This window comes from Pristis pectinata, chromosome 24, assembly GCF_009764475.1.
Source record: "Pristis pectinata isolate sPriPec2 chromosome 24, sPriPec2.1.pri, whole genome shotgun sequence".
NCBI lineage: Eukaryota > Metazoa > Chordata > Chondrichthyes > Rhinopristiformes > Pristidae > Pristis > Pristis pectinata.
Genome location: NC_067428.1, coordinates 3,115,746 through 3,133,340, shown reverse-complemented (window position 1 = coordinate 3,133,340; position 17,595 = coordinate 3,115,746). Strand labels below are relative to the sequence as shown.

The following is a 17,595-nucleotide window of genomic DNA, read 5'->3' as shown; positions in this document are numbered from 1 at the left end:
CCTACATTGCCCAAAACATTTAACTACCCTTTGGAGAAAAAATGTATGTACCCCAATCAAAAGTGAAAGCTCCATATTGTGAGAGAAATACACAAATTAAATCAGGGACGTCCTCAAGCCTCTTGGATAGTTCAAGGCCATGCTGCCATGTTATTGAACATTCCAAATTTACCACATTGTTTAAAAACATTATTTGCCAACTAAGTTGAAGGACTTTGGTACTAAAGTAAAACTCTCACTCACTTCAACTGCTTACAATATCCAGGCCTCATGTTTTCCCTGTTCTTACCGTCTGGTTCTCCTCTTGACATTTCTGCCGGATATCACTGAGCATGTCCTCAAGCTTGGCCTTCTGCTGGTCCATTTCATCCAGTCTGTCCTGGGCAGCCTGCTTCTGAGACTCCAGTTCCTGAAGGTTGTTATTTTCTCTGTCCAGGTCATTTTGAAGTTCCTGCCAACAAAAAGAACAACCTTCAGTAACATAACCATCCCTGATGATGAAAACACTCAGCCCCAGACTCAAACTAAGACAGGCTTTCATCACACAAGTCATACAACCACAGTATATACCTGGTACAAACAGGCTATTCTGAATAATTAAACTACATCCAATTATAGATGGTTCTGCTATAATGCGATAGCTATATTCCTAAGAAACCTTGAATTATAGAAAGTCACGTTATAGCAGAACAGGCTGTTGTTGCCTTCAATGCACAGATTTAAATAGGTTTTCCCAATCACGATAGTGCTATAACCAATGTGGCCTGCATAATGCAAATAGTGCTCCCTAATCAGAAGATAAAACCAGAGTGAAAATTATATTCCTTATAACAACAACCACTCAGATACTCCTTTGATCCACCTGCCAATGAAATGATTCCCAGGATGATTAAGACATTTTACACTTATTAGTGTAAGACCTCCCTCTGTTCTTACTATCTTTCTACTGGCCCAGTATCCTAATCATTCATTTGAAAACAGTTCCAACTTCAGTTGAACTCTGATTAGAAATCAAGCTTTCGACTGACTGTGCAGGTGGTCTGTTTCAGCTCATGTTTTTAAAGATTAAGGCACAGGGGAAAAACCCTTTCCTCCCCCCATATAAATGACATAAGATCTGTTACATCCACTTGAAAAGCTCAAGACTGCAGTTCTGGGAAACAAGAGCTCAGGGAAAGATTCATGGCACACATGGTACGTACACACACAGAATTTGCACTCAGCAAAGTAGACAAACTAATTTCTTTTATTTCCTTGATTTCCTTTATTACCCGAGGAGGCTGATTCAAGCACAAATCTCAAAATGAAAAAAACATGTTGAGCCTACACCACCCAAAGCATTGAACTACTCTTGAAAAGATTTTTTTATTTTCTTGGAAAGTAAAAGCTCAGTGTTCTCTTAGAAATGCAGAGGAGAATTTAGGGATGCTGGACCTGTTGAGTGCTTCCAATATTTGTTTTTTTATTGCAGATTTCCAGCATTCTGTTTTGTTTTATTTTCAATTTCATTTTGGTGCTGACTGAGAAAGTAAGTGTTGCCAATGAACTGGGCAAACTCTCCATCTGTTTTCTCCAATATATGAGATAATTTGCATCTGTCTGAAGACAGAAATTGAATCCTAGCTTAACATCTCATCTGAAATATGCCATCTTTGTCAACATAGCTCTCTATTTGTACTGCACTGAAATACTGACCTACATCATGTGATCAGATTATGAGAATCGGGCTGGAAACTATGATCTTCTGACTCCATGGAAAGCCAACAAACCTAGAAATCAGGTGTTGACTTAGCAAAGTTGCAACACGGGAGTAAATGTAAGCTGGACAGCAAAAGCAGCATGCAATAAATGGTCCCACAACCAATGTTTTACATCAAACCTTTGCAGCTCTGCCATGACTAGTCATGAATAATGGTGAAGGAGGGCACCAGAATGTCCTTATTCTCAGTGACAGCATGGCCCAGAATAAAATTACCAAAGAGAAGGCTGAAACATTTGACAGCTTCTTCAGCTAGAAGTGCAGAGTGGATGTTCCATCTTGGCATCTTCCTGAGATCTCAGCCATCAAAGTCACCAGTGTTCAGCCATTTCAATGCACTTCACATGATTAAATGCGCTAGAAGCAGCAAAGGTAATAAAACCAGACAGCAACTTGCATTCCAGAACCAGACAACATATTGCTGTCTTCTTGTGGTAAAAAAAAGACTAATAACTGTTGGTTTTGCCAGCGATGCTCACACCCTACATGTCCAGTGTCCTACTACTGAGGCAATCTGACATAATTAATAGAAGCATTTCCCAAAAAGCAACAAGAAGAAAAATCAGTGAGGAGGGTTATAAGTTCTGCAGTATTCAGTCCTAGAAAGAATAAATTACAGTGCAAATCTGCATTAAATAGGTATTTCAAGCTGGGGGAAAAGATTAAATAGTGTACTTACAACTCATGAGAAACATGAGTGGAAGCTCAGTGCAGGAAGAGAGAGTATTATATGGCTGTAACAAAGGTTGAAGGCTAGAAGTGAGAAAGGGATATCCAGGCAAGTTTCATTGTACTCAGCACAAGAGGCTTCTAGTATGTGAACAGTATTCAAACTCGTCCAGCTTCAAGAATAATTCATTGATAAAACAAATACTGTGCAAACTGAAGAAGCCCAAGCCCTGCCAAAATGTCTCTGTCAATTTTTAATTAATTATGACTCTAATTAATATTTCTCGTCACCTTGCTTTATGTTGCCTTTGGAAGGGGGCACCGAGTGATAGTCTCAGTCTTACTTAGTGGTTCACAGCTAATAGTCAGAGAGCTCAACAGGTCCCTTTGAGAGATCATTGCCATGGGTTCTCCAGGCCTTAAACAATATCCTTTATGTTCACGACTGCAAGAAAATCAACACACTGAAGGCATTAAGATTCATAAAGGCAACACACATACCTGTACCTCATTAGTTTTCTGCCTGATGGCCTCCTCTTTCTCTCGGATGTCCTGTTCTAGTACATACTTCTCCCTGTAACAAACATCAGTGTTCTACGTAGCCATAAATATTTTAAAAAACATGAACTATTTCTTGGAAAGAATACACAGTAGAGTGGTGTTAAACTGTAAATAAGAAAGACTAAATAACTCACAAATAATGAAACTCTATATTCAAGTGCTGGTATTGAATTCAATAAATCTATTAATGCTTGGACGAGCACCAGAAAAAAACAGAAGAGCTGCCTCTAGCTATAGGAACCCAAATGATTCAGAAAAATTGCAATGTGATCAAGCAGAGTCAACAAAAATTTATAAAAGGGAAGAGGACTCAGCTAGCAGGATGGATAAAGAAAAACAAGTGGATGTGGTGTATTTGGATTTCCAGAAGGAATGTGTTATAGTGACACATAAGACATGGGGAATGGAGATAATGGCGTAGACAAGGGATTGAGAAGAAGTAAATCAATCACTTTCAGGGTGGCAGGATGTAAATAGTGGATCACAACAGGATCAAGTCTTGGGCCTCAGCTGTTGACAATCTACATCATGGATTGGGTGAGGGAACAAATTGGAAAGCAAATGGCCTGTTAGTCTTTACTGCAAGGGGGTTGTTATATATGAGTAAAGATGTATTGCTGCAACTGACAGGGCTTTGGTGAGACCACACCTAGAGTACAGTAGACAGCAGCTGTGCACAACATTTTTGGAAGGACCAGACGATAATTTGAATCACTTCTGAGGGCTATGCACATGAAATTGGTCTTACTTAAAATATGCACAAGAAATAGGAGCAAAATAGAGCATGCTCGTCAGCTTTGCTCCACTATTCAATCAGATACTGGCTGAGGTGACCTTAGCAACTGTATTTTCCTGCCTGGTCCCCAACAACTCCTGAAGCCCCTAAAGACCAAAAAATCTCCTGCCTTAAGTGTACTTAATGACAGCCACCATAGCTTTCTAGGGTAGACAATTTCAAAGGTTCTCAACCCTCTAAGTAAAAAAATCTCCTCACCTTGAGTGGTGGCAACCTGAGACTCTCATATACGTAAAATCACAAATACTAATGTTTATTAACAGCCAAGTTTATACCCAGATTATATCAAACAACAAACTAATAATGGTTTCCTAAATCAAATGCAATGTCTTTCTGTTTCTGACAGCACAATCTGTTGGACCATTTTTAAAGTCCTTACCCAGTCTTGGACACTCTATATCAGGCTGTTTTTTTCAAACCTTTCTGGCACCTCTTCATGGATTTTAGTATTTTCACTGTTTGTTAAATTAAACATTGCTTAATTTCACAAAACTTCCTTCAGTTTTTATTCATCTGCTTTCAACATTTTTATCTATATTTATTCTCTACTAAACAATCATCCACCTCTTCATGAGATATGATTAATTTTCTTTCATGTATCTGATCCATTTTAAGTTGAAAAAATACAATAGTCACCAACACCTGTGGAGAATTCACAACGACAATAATTACTTGTATTTTATATTGCTTACTGTGAAAATGCAAATATTGTTTGTATGTAGTGGAATATGTTTGCGTGTGTGTCTAAACTTATGAAACAAAAAAAACAAATTAAGTTAATGTGAATATTTAGTGGTAATATTTCTTAAGGTGAATGCATTAAAATTTTGATAGGAAATGTTAGATGAATGCAAGAAATAGAAGCAATTCATTCAGCTCGTCACACCTGCTCCACCATTCAATAAGATCATGACTGAACCTTTACCTCAACACCACTTTAACTAATCCCATAGTTCCTCATTTCCCCTGATATCCAAAAATCTATCAATCACGGTCTTTAATTTACTGTGACTAAACCTTCACATCCCTCTTGAGTAGAAAAATCCAAAGATAAACTATACCTTGTCTGAAAAAATGTCTTGAATGGCTGGCCCCTTATTTTGAAACTGCAAATCCTGGTTCTAGACACCACACCCTGTTCAGCTTTGTATGAACTTTGTAAATTTCAAACAAAATCATCTCTCATTCTTCTAAACTCAAGATAGTACAGGTCTGGTCTGCTTAATCAATCCTCAAAGAACAAATTCCCCACCTAGGCAATCTATCTGGTAAACCTAATCAATCCAGTGAAAGTATGTATCATGTTCATTAAAAACAAAATGCTAGAGATAATCAACAGATCAAGCAGCATCTGTGAAGAAAGTGTAAGAGAACTAATGCTTCAAGATCAGGTTTATTAGAAAGGTCATCAAACTAAAATGTTAGTTCTGTTTCTCTCTCCACAGATGCTGCCTGATCTACAAAGTTCCTCCAGCATTTTATGTTTTTATTTCAGATGGCCTGAATTTGCAGTTTTTTTTCACTTTTCAATTACTTTATATTAAATTTATTTTGGACTTCATTTCAGGTGGATTGCCAAACCACAAAGAAACACCCTTCACCTTTACAAGGTCCCAATTCCAACTTCTGAAAAAAAAATCTCAACATGAACTTCAATTTATCTGATATGCTGCATACAATCTCCCCATCAGCCTTGGTTCTATCAAACTGCAAGTAAGTTTTCTGAACATAATCCAGCAACATTATAAGTAGGTTGTCAGAAGAATTAGAGACAACCAAACAATGCTAATGAAACTAAATGCCAGTGGAGCAGTTATAAACACCCTTCTAGTGCTTAGTAGGATTATTATAGTCAATATCTTCCGTTCTAGAGGTAGGATTATTTGAACCCAGGGCTTGGAACATGGATAGTTTCACAGCTGGACCCAGGTATCAGGAACAAGGGTAGGTGTGTGGCTGAGGTCAGAGGAGGGGGTGGGGTTTGTTAAAGAAACATGGGACAGGGTGCAGAGGTGCAGCCCAAGCTGGGAACAGGAACTTAGGTAGGTGTGCATGTGGGGCTGGGGCCAGAACATACAATAAGTGTGTGGCCCCAGCCAGAGTACGGGAACATAGGCTAGGAGTACGATCTGAGCCAGAGAGGCAGGAACATGGTTGGTATGCGGCTGGAGCTGGAGGTCAGGAATGAGGTCCGGTGCGTGGCCAGAGCTGTGAATCAGGAATGTGGCCAGATGGCACTATGTGTGGGAATTAGTGCTCAGGAGTAGAACCTGGTCTTCAGTCATCTAGGTCCACCTTGCCTCTGGATCAAGATCTTGTTCTGTGAAGTCTGCATGGAAGCTGGTGTGCAACATTTGCCCCACATTACAAGCAACCATGCACAGGTAACTTCCACTCCACAATATGAAGTTGGGGAACTGTAACGTCAGAATCCTCGTGGACAATCCCATCAGCAACAGACTTGAATGCTGCTTTGTGAATATAGCTCAGGAACTCAAGACACTTTAAGATCAATGCCACTGCACAGATTAGGACAGAATGGGCAGAAGATGACTGGTTTTATGGAACAAAGTGCCCCTTCTTCTGGAGAGGCAAACCGGAAGAGAAAGCTATCTTCAAGGAGTGAGCTTCACTACCAAGAATAAGCTAATGTGGAGCCTCAGCAATTCCCCTGTCAGAGTCAGTGAATGTCTTCACCTCACTCTGACAGAGAGCCAACACGATCATCAATGCACACCCCTCAACCATAGGAGCTACAGATGAGGACAAGGGGGGTTTCAATATACTGACCTTCCTAGTCTTGTCAGAGTGGAAAGAGACGTAACCCTCTGGTAAATCATGACTGGCAAATGAAGAACAGGGAAGGCAACTCCAATACAGTCGCCTTGACAAAATGCTTGGAGTACAATAATGAAAAACACCCTGTTTCATCACAAAGGCATGGCAACATCCCTGTCCAAACACTGGCAACTATTGAATTATAGCATCATTCAAGCAAAAATACAAATAACTGGTGGGCTGACCACGGCCAAATCTGCTCTTTTATCCCCAAAACTTCAGCATTAATGAAATATTGCCATAAAAAGACCAATGTCAAAGCTCTCAAAGACCCCACAAAGCAGGATGTTCTCAGTGTTTCACAGATAATGAGTCAAAACACAGTCTACAGCAGCTGCAGTGCATCCATAGTTAATGGACTGCCTTCAAGTCTTGGCTTCTCTACCAACAAGAACCAGAACTGGTTTGAAGAGAAAGGCTATGAGATTGAGGAACTAATAAACCACAAATGTAAGGTGTTCCTGGATTGGAAGTTCTGCCATTCCTCGAGGGAAAGTATATAACTCTAAGGGTACTGAAAGGTAGAGGCTCAGCACAAACCTTGGACCTAAAGAACAAATTTGGATGGAGAGAGTACTGGAAGTTTAGAAGTCATGACTGTTGGTGAGTTCCTAAGTTTTCTTCAGTGTTGTTGAGGCTATCTATGGCCCAAATACCCAAGCCCACCCCAAGAGTAGGGGTGAACGCATCAGGGGGAGAGAGGCAGTCAAATTCACTGGGAGGAACTCTTAGGAGACCTCCTCAACTTTGTCCTTGACATGTGCGCTGTTGACTCCATTCCAAAGCAAACTTGCCCTCAACCTGATCAACAAGAAGTTGATAATGCACCAAGCAGCAGATGGTAAGCTTTCTGAAATCTTAATACCAAGTAGTGAAGCTTCAAGTCACAAATCGACAACCTCATCATTCACAGATCAAAATACACTAAAGGACTTCAGTGATGCAGCAATTCTGGCCATTTTAAGAAAGGAGACAAATCCAACAGTGGCAACTACAGAGGAGCCTCCCCGCTGTCTGCCCCAGGGAAAGTCATTGCCAAGGTTCTTTTCAATCACTTCCTCCCAGTGCCAGGACAGCTACTCCCCAAAGGCAGTATGGATTCTATCCATCCAGAGGCACAATGGATATGGACTTCACAATATGACAGTTCCAAGAAAAATGTAGGAAGCAGCAGCAGATATTATAATCAGCCTTTATCACTAAAGCCTTTGACTCAATCGTTGGGAGGAATTATGGAAAGCCTTCCTATATTCAATTCCCCACAGAAATTCATTTCCATTTTCTCCATGATAGCATGCAAATAATGAAACTAACTAACAGGTCTACAACAGAACCAATCTCAGTGAAGACCAGTGTCAAACATTTTTTTTTAATCTGCAATGTTGTACTTCACCAACAAATTTCCAGTGGGAGTGGAGCTGATCTTCAGAACTAATGGAAAACTCATCAACTTATGGTAATTATGCTCCAGGACTAAGGTCTCCTCATCCCTCAGGAGCTGAGCTACAGTATGCAGACAACACTTGTGTGTGCGCACGGTCAGAGGCCAAGTTCCAAGCCATCACTGGCTCAAGTATATGAGACGATGAATCTTACACTCAATGTTTACAAATAATTAATTCCTCAATCTCCTGGTCTTTCTTATCCAACCAGTCCTGGTTCTTATTGGTGGAGAAGCCAAGACTTCTAATAAGCTATGGACACTGCAGCTCCTGCAAGGTGGGGGTTTTACAGATTGTCTGTGAGATGCCATCTGAAATACCTACCTCTGTGGAGTCTGCAAAAAAAGGTCCCCTACCAGCCTGCCTTTGGTGCACCACACTGCCTTCCACAAGATTCATGGTAAAACCCTGGAAAATGTGGATGGCTACCCATATCTCACAAGGACCATTTTCTTCAATGTAACTGAAGGTCAATTCCTCAGTCTTGGCACAAAACCTCTGGTCTACCAGGTGGCAGTGATCCCTGCCCTCCTATATGCTTCTGAGACCTGGACTACTGCAGGAGGGACCTCAAGGCATTAGACAAATTGCACTAACACTGTCACTGTAAAATTCTCCAAAATTCACCGGAAGGGTACATGATCTAATGTCATTGTGCCTTCCCAGCCAAAATCCCAAGCATCGAGGACATGGCTGCACTTACTCAGTTGGCTACATTGGGCAGGCCATGTCATTCATGTGCCCGACACACTTCTAAAACAGACACTATTCTGAGCACCCTCATGGGAAGAGATCACCAGATGGGCAGAGGAAAAGATTCAAAGTTATGCTCAAAGCCTCCTTGAAGTGCAACATCCCAGTGGCCCCAGGGAATGCATGGCCCATGACCACTTACAGTGACAGCGGAGCATTGTGGATAGTTTAAGAATTTTGAGTCCATGCATTGGGAGTACACAGAAGTCCTGTGTAAGTGACAGAAGGACCTCCTACCTCACAACCTATCCACCTACCCACCCTGTCAGACAACTCTTGCCCCATCTGTGGAAGGGTTTGCAATTGTTCTCATTGGCCACCTCAGAATCCTTTAAAGTGAACAGATGTCATGCTTTATCCCGAGAGACTGCCCCAGAAGGAACACTACCCCTCGCAACTGTGTCTCAGGCTCTAGGGCAGGGCAGAAAGAAGCATCCAGTGGCTCACCTGATGTGCATCCCTGGTATATAGTTTTGATCTCCTTCCCAATGAAAGAAAAAACTTGGCTTAACTGGAACTGAACAAAGTTTTACCGGAATGACCAAAGTCAAGTTTATTGTCATATACAAATTCACCAACGGATTGTTAGACGAATCACAGGTGGTGATTTTCAACTGCTGCTCTTATACAAGAGATTTAATAAGACTAGGCATACATTTCCAGATGCTTCAAAAATTGGGAGATAATATTTCTGTCACACAGGTGTCAAACAAGAGTCTAATCACCCCTCCTTGACTCTGTAAGGCGAACATGCAATTTTTAATCCAATTTTTAAAAAGCAAAACCTTGAAAAACTGAAAGAAATCACTGTGCAAAACCTCAAATAATTTTCTGACTTTTACAAGTCCATAACTAAACCTAGGACCTTCCTGGTTTATAAGAGTCAGTACATTCATAAGGGGATCTACAAGTTTGACATTTACCTGCACTGTTATCACTACTCTCCAGAAAGCAAATAATTAACAGGTTTACATTAGCATTTCAAACCAGAGTCTGACAAAAAAACATGTTTGTTTTCAAAGTGTAAGCAAGGCAATTCACTGTGGGTCATGTGGCTTGCACCACATTGGAATACAAGAGCGGCTCTGTCGTGGTTTCTGTGGCTCTTGAGTTCATGAAACTTGCTTACAAATAACCCTGCATGAACCATGTATATAACTACCAGTCGCTTAAATATAGTCACTGTGGTAAGTTTGTTTTTAAGTTAAGAGTACTTCTTCATCTATACTAATTGCCCTGTTGGTTACAGAACCACCAGTCAGGGTCACGTGGAACTTTCAGTGCTTGCCAGAGGTAAGTGCAAATGAGACGCCAGAGCCAGCTACCTTTGTCACTGTGCTGCAGGAAGTGGCCCTGTCAGCCTCCCCCCACCACCCCCCCCCCCCCCAATCATTCTGACAAAAATTTGCAAGTTGCCTAGTTTTGAGGAAGGTTCAGTTAGGAAGAAATGAGGCTGCACTGGGCCTTACTGTTCCCACAAACCAACTTAATGTTCCAAGCTGTACACTTGCAGCTATTTCACACATAGCATGCTGGAACACAAACCAACAACATGGAAATTGCAGGAAATAATTAGCTATCACAAAATACAATGTATACAGAGCCATAAAAGGGTGGTTCTCTCTTCCCAAGGTCTCACTCTCATCTCCCACATGAGAGAGCTAGGACTACATTTATATTTCAAAATCAGTTCACTGAACTAACTCTAGTACTTATAGAAATCCCTGCCCTTGCTGCTCAACAAGCACAATCCTGACTTCATAAGTCAGGGCATTGAGTATAAAAGTTGGGAGGTCATAGTGGAGTTGTACAGGATGCTGGTGAGGTCACACTTGGAGTATTGTGTTCAGTTTTAGTTGCCCTGCTATTGGAAAGGTACTATTAAACTGAAAGGAATGCAGAAAAGATTTACAAGGATGTTGCCAAGACTTGAGGGACTGAGTTACAGAGAAAGGTTGAACAAGCTAAGACTTTAATCCTTGGAGACTGAGAGGTGATCTTATAGAGGTGTATAAAATCAAGAGGGGCTTAGATAGGATGAATGCACTCAGTCTTTTCCCCAAGGTTGGGGAATCAAGAACTAAAGGGCACAGGTTTAAGGTGAGAGGGGAAAGATTTAATGGGAACTTGGGGGGGGGGGGGGGCAACTTTTTTTTATACAAAGGGTGGTATCTATGTGGAACAAACTGCCAGAGGAAGTGGTTGAGGCAGGTACAGTAACAACTGTCTTTTACAGTTGGACAGATACATGGATTGGAAAGGCTTAGAAGGTTATGGGCCAAACAGTGGCAAATGGGACTAGCTTGGATGGGGCATCTTGGTCAGCATGGACCAGATGGGCTGAAGGGCCTGTTTCCATGCTGTATAACTCTATGACACTATAACATATGCACCTGGCCAGAATCAGCTATGTTCTCTCCATTGAACATTTTCATTCAAATATATGGAACTGCATAGGGTCCAAATCTATACAGCTGCTTAGCTTATATATTTTATTGTAACATGCATTCCAGATTGTACCAAAATTTAAAGAGACTTTTGTAGCATGTTACACTAGAGACAATGAACAATGAACAGGGGGAGACAAAAGAGACTGCAGATGCTGGAAATGTGGAGCAACACACACAAAATGCTGGAGAAACTCAGCAGGTCAGGCAACATCTATGGAGGGAAATAAACAGTTGAACCTTCAGGCCAAGACTCTTCATCAGGCATTGTGTGTGTGTTGTTCAATAATGAACCAGGATCAGTTACAACACATACATAGAGTGACAACAATTAGTGAATCAGGATCATTTGCATCATATACAGTCAATGATACTGAATAATGAACGTGGATTAGTTGCGCCACAACATGGACCGACACCAAATAATGAATTAAGAAAGGACCGACACTGAAGTGTGAACTAGGATCAGTTATATCACATAGATGGACTGACAATGAATAGCAAACTGGGATCAGTTGCAATATATGTATGGAACCTCCACGAATAATGAATTAGAATTACATGTACCACATACACAGACTGACACTGAACAGTGATCAGTTACACCACATACACGCAACAATACTCGATAGTTATCTCTGATCAGTTACGCTGAATAGTGAACTGTTATAATTTCCACCATAAATAAAGATTAACAATAATTAGTGAACTTGGATCAGTTACATCCCATGCACAGACTTACACTGAACAGTGCACTAGGATCAGTTATACAATTTAGCTGGGTTGATTTTCAGTAGTGAACCGGGATCAGTTCCATCACATGGCTGAACAAAATACTGAACAGTGAATTAGGGTCAATTACACAACATACACAAACTGAAACAAAAGAGTAGACTGGGATCAGTTATACCACACAGCAGCACAGGTTTTGACTAGTAAGCTGGGATCAGTTATACTGTATGGCTGGACAAATATTGAATAGTGAAGTCACACATACACGATCTGACATTGAACAATGAAGCAGGATCAGTTAAACCACATACAGGCCATCCCCAGGTTATGAACGGGTTCCATTTTCACAAGTCCATAAGTCATAAAATACACAAAATCACTGGATACGGTAACCATACCTCCACAGTGTATTGTAATGAATGGTGTTGACGAGAGCCAATAACATCAACATTTATTTATTGTCTTCCCCTGGCTAGGTACAGTGGTGCAGAATCAGGACGTCCCACGCTCAAAGGCTGGTTTCAATAGGCTTGAAGTATCAAGTGTTTAATAGAGTATCGTTGTACAAGCATAGAAGTGATTGCTTGTCAATTTTCAAAGCAACTATCTTAAACTGCCTCCCACGGTGAAACCAGCAGCCTGTGTTCATAAGGGACACTGGAGGGAGGTGACATTCAAACAGATTTTTACTTCAAGACTGGTTCTCATTTGAATTTAATAATATTTATGGGAGCTTGTTCATGTGGGTGTCCATAAGTCAGGCATTCGTAACCTGGCGGCGGGGGGGGGGGGGGTTAGTGCCTGTACATGGACTGACACATGAATAGTGAAGTTTCTATCATTTGCACCACAGACATGCAATGACGATGAATAATAGACCTGCATCAGTTACACCTCATACACAGTCTGACATTTGAATAGTGAAGTGGATGAGCTACACCAGACAGTAAGTGGGACTTGGATGGTGCTGAACAGCAGATTTTCCGGACTGTTGGATGTCACTCCTATCAATATCCAAACACACTTTTATTTCACTATTTTTACATGTTATGTGGTAGTATAATAATTTTTTTCAATAAACCCAGTGAATTTAAAGGAAGCAGAGAACATAAAAGCACTCCAAACTCTGGCTCCAGCCACAGATCTATCCATGCTCCTGATGGGACCATCTGCTGGCCTTGCACTGATTAGTAAAATAGGATCAATTATACCACATGGCTGGAAAATGAACAGGGATCAATGGCACTATGCAGCTAGCCTGACACTGAAAGGTGAACTGAGGGCAGATACTCCATGTCCATGGGTTGACTGAATAGTCAACTTGGATCTGGTACACCTACAGTTCTATAACTTGGTCACTGCGTGGACATCCAGCAATTCCATACTCAAAAATAATTTCTTCTTCTCTTGAATATTTGAGTATTCACCAATTGCTCACACCCTTTATGGCAGGCCTTGCCCTTTGCCCAAGATAACTTCCCATCTCCGTCCCCTTGCCCCGCTGCCAAATCCTATTCCACCTCCTCCCACCCCCACCAGTCCAATAATGTGCCCCACTCTCCAGCCCTGCTTTTCCTGAATACCATACATGATCTTAATTTAACCACATTCAACACCATGAGAGATTAACTAGTAGTACTATATTTGCTTTAGCATATAAAGTAGCATCAGCCTACACTAAACACACAGTAAGAAGATAAATTCAAGAGGGATCTCTGTAAGCCCTTTGTGTAAATAATCAGAGAACACACTTTGGAAAAGGCTTGGATATTTACAGACAAAACCAGCGCTAGTCATGAGGAAAAGCACATTTTGCATCGCACCTATTCCTCGATTCATTGCATTTACCAAAGTATGACAATTAGCTTGTTTTACTTTTGGGCAAAAACATTAAGGGATATAGAACCAAGATGATTCCTGGCCACTATCTAACTAAACGGGACTTTTTGTTTAAGGTAAGTTATTACTTTTTAAATTCTCTACTAGCTTACCAAGATAATAATGATTAGTTCCCAGTGTCAGAAGCATCATTATTCCTGATAAGCATGAGCGTGAAATGTTACCAGGGGTAGGCAGGAATGTGGAGTTGAGTCTACAGTCAGGTCAGCCATGATCTTATTGAATGGCAGAGCATGCTCACAGGGCCAAGAGGCCTACTCCTGTTCCTAATCCATTTGTTGACAGCTTTGACAGTTTTTGTAGCTGGGGTTTATTCTGGCTCACTATGATGTTATTTAACCAGTTTTGTTTCACAAATTTTCAATGGGAGAATTATGTTAAGTACATTTGAACTTTTCTCATGGGTCACTGATGAGCCCAAGAGGCTTCTTTTCCAATCATTTGGAAAATGCATAAACTAACTTATAGCAGATGTCATACATTTATAACTCTGAATGACTGAGCACTTTCCTAATGCTGACTGTTTTATCCTTGAGCAAACAGAACTGGAAAACCATTCTGACCTGGAGTTGGCCATTAATGAAATACTCACCTTTGCAGTTCACTAATTTCGTTGCTAATTGCATCTAGTTCTTTGATGCCAGTGAAATCACCTGAGCCAACTGAACTTGTGCAATCCTATTGAAAAACAAAAATTAAAAAAACCATAAGGAAGCTGAAAGACAGAGCAGAAACAACAACAGAAAGAGTGAAAACATAAATGTAAGAAGTGATGTGAAGCCCAAATCAATGAGTACAGCTCTCCAATGTAATCCATCACTGGGGGTAGACCTTGCGATGGCTTTTCTTCAGATCTAATTGCGTTCATCCAGCAGGCTTTCCACTACAAAGCTGAGCTCTCCATAGAGCTTAGCTTTCCAGCAAAACTTCAAGCCCATGCAACTGGACTGACCTTCGCCACCCATAACCCAGACACCACCAGCCCGAATCAACCTGACTGCTGGAGGGCAGGTACACCCACGCTTTCCACCTGACCTCAATTTAAATGATTATACACAACTTTTAATATCTACCTCTAAAGAGCCAGCAGTAAATAAGCAACTGTTGAAAACATTGAATCGGATTATGCTTAATGTTGGCAGGTACTGTTTGTGTTCTTCTGACTTCTGCACCTGCACATTTCAACATGGAAGTCAGAGATAACACCAAGTCAGATGCCAACACATCTGAAATCGCACTCCACCACTGGGCTCAGATGTACTGAAGGACTTGATATTCAGCCCCTCAGATTCAGGCTAAGGACGGCTGGTGGGTGTGACACAATCTCATTCACTGAAATGAAATCACCCACCTTCATTAAAAAGGCAAGTGCTTTGTTTGCTTTTCTTTGTTTTATTTTATTTTTTGATTAATTTCCAGTGGTTTAAGCTATTGAGCAATTTTTAAAGAATAATTTCCAGTTTTTCAATTTATATCTATTAATACTGCTTTTAAATATCATTTCAAAAGGTATCTGACAGTAGTGGGCAGCCAGAAGTCCAAGGGTTTTCTGAGTGAGGCCCAGACCTCAGGGTCCACCACTTTCGTTCTTGTTGCCTCCTGCAAGGTGCTTCCCCTCACAGGGTGAATGCAACAACCAGGCTGAGATGTCAACTGTAACAGAGGAGCTGTAGGTGCAGCTGTGAGAAAAGCAGGACAAGAGTGGGTGGCAGCTGCATCAAGCACCACCTGTTCACCTTCCTTTTAACAAGGTCTTTTATGTTCCTAACCTTTGGATTGTATATTTGGTAGGAATCAGCAGATTAAGTCACTCTCACTCCTACATGTTCTCTTAGACAGGCCTCTTTGAAGACTACAGGGAGGGAGAGGACATTGCACACCAGCTGTGAAAGCAATTCTGGAATGGCTCGCCAGTCACCGGAAGATCTGCTCCTTTATGGTTACGCTACAAGAGGCAGCGCAGTGGTGCTACAGGTGGGGGAGAGTTAATGGGCATGTGTGAGAGAATAGCTTATTATGGTAAAGTAAATGGGGAATGAAGTTGATCTGAGAGCCTGAACAGAAGTCGGCCATTCGACCTATCCAGTCTACAGCATGGTGGAATATGAAAAAAGAGACGCTCAACAAGTCATTTCAACTCAAGGGCTCCCTCTAATGCAAGAAGTAGGTGCTGCAGCCATTCAGTGGATTATTGTCTGATGTGCAATCTAACTCCATACAGGATCAGCAGCTGGCCTTAAAGCTCCTCGAACCTGCTCTGCTATTTACAAAAACACAAGAAAATAGCAGGGGCAGGCATCTGGCCCCTCAAGCTCATCCCACCATTCAATATGATCTCTGGGGGTCTCAACTAGTCTTCAGCACCAGCTCCCCATTGCCCTCAATCTTTCAACTATTTATCTATCTCCACCTTCAATATTTCTAATGATCGGCCTCCATCACCCTCCGGGGCAGAGAACCCCAGAGATTCACCACCGTCTGAGAGAAGAAATTTCTAAGCACCTCAGTTTTAAATGACCCACCTCTATCAGTAGTTGATCAAAAGGATCAGTAAGATCATGGTTGATTTCACCTTTCCTGCCCTTTTCCCAAAACCCTTGAATCCCCAGAGTTCAAAATTCTATCACAGCACTAATACAGTCAATGACAGTTCCCTGGGTTGAAAATTTGAATGATTCACCACCCCCAACAGAAAAGATCCCTCCCAGTCTCTATCCTCCTCTTTATTCTGAAACTATGCCCCTAGTTCTACATTAGACCACAAGGACAAACATCCTCTCATCATTTACCCTGTCAAGTTCCTTATATCAGCTCTCATTCTTCTAAATACTAATGAAAAGGTCCAAGCTACTCAAATCTTTCCACCAAAAGACAAACATTTTATCTCAAGAATCAACCAACTGAACCTTCTCTGATCCACTTAATTTGTAATTTCATTTCTCTTAATTTGCCAGAGCTTTGTCAATTCACTTCATATATTAATATAAAACACTGGTTAGACTGCAGTTGGAGCAATGTGTGCAGTTCTGGTCGCCACACAATAGGAAGGATGTATTGCACAGGAGGGAGTGCAGAGGAGACTCACCAGGATGTTACCTAGATTGGACAACTTTAGTTAAGGGGAGAGTTTGGAATGGGATGGGTTTGTATTCCCTAAAGCAAAGGAGTCTGAAGAGTTGCCTGACAGAAATATAGGAGTATGAGAGACATAGATAGGGTACATAGTCAAAATCCTTTTCCCATGGAGGGGTATCAAAAACAAGAGGACTTATAAGGTGAGAGGAAAGAGTTTTAAAAGGGATCTGAGGGGCAGTTTTTTTTTAAAAAACAGAGAGTGGTTGACATCTGGAACATGCCGGAGGCCATAGGGTCCTTTTCTGTGCTGTACCACTCTATGCCTCCATATCTCTGGAATTTTACGTTCCAATCCACACAGCTTAAAGTGTGACCTTTTTACCATTTGCAAGTTTGGATATGTGACATTCTGGATAGTAGCCTTTCTATCCATTATCTCAGTTATTTATAAATATGGTGACCTCAACACATATCTTTGTAGGACACCATTATAGTCACATCCTATCAATCTGAGCAACTACTTGTTATCCCAAGTCTGCCTCCTGTCTCTCAGCCAATTTCCTAACCACATCAATATAATTGATCATAAGAATAACGGCAGGAACAGACCTTTAGATTCCTCAA

General features: G+C 41.2%; 1 protein-coding gene across 7 annotated transcripts in view; it reads right to left on the bottom strand.

The window, feature by feature from the left end:
* eps15l1a (epidermal growth factor receptor pathway substrate 15-like 1a) overlaps positions 1 to 17,595 on the bottom strand; it is a 264,285-nt gene that overhangs the window by 163,515 nt on the left and 83,175 nt on the right. For 6 of the 7 annotated variants that reach the window (XM_052037612.1, XM_052037608.1, XM_052037613.1 and 3 more), the window contains exons 12-14: positions 14,489 to 14,574; positions 2,930 to 3,002; positions 290 to 451 (exon numbers count right to left, since the gene is read on the bottom strand). In XM_052037612.1, coding sequence (XP_051893572.1) covers positions 290 to 451; positions 2,930 to 3,002; positions 14,489 to 14,574 — 321 coding nt within the window. The remainder of the gene's footprint in view (positions 1 to 289; positions 452 to 2,929; positions 3,003 to 14,488; positions 14,575 to 17,595) is intronic. The other variant, XM_052037609.1, reaches the window with a different exon arrangement.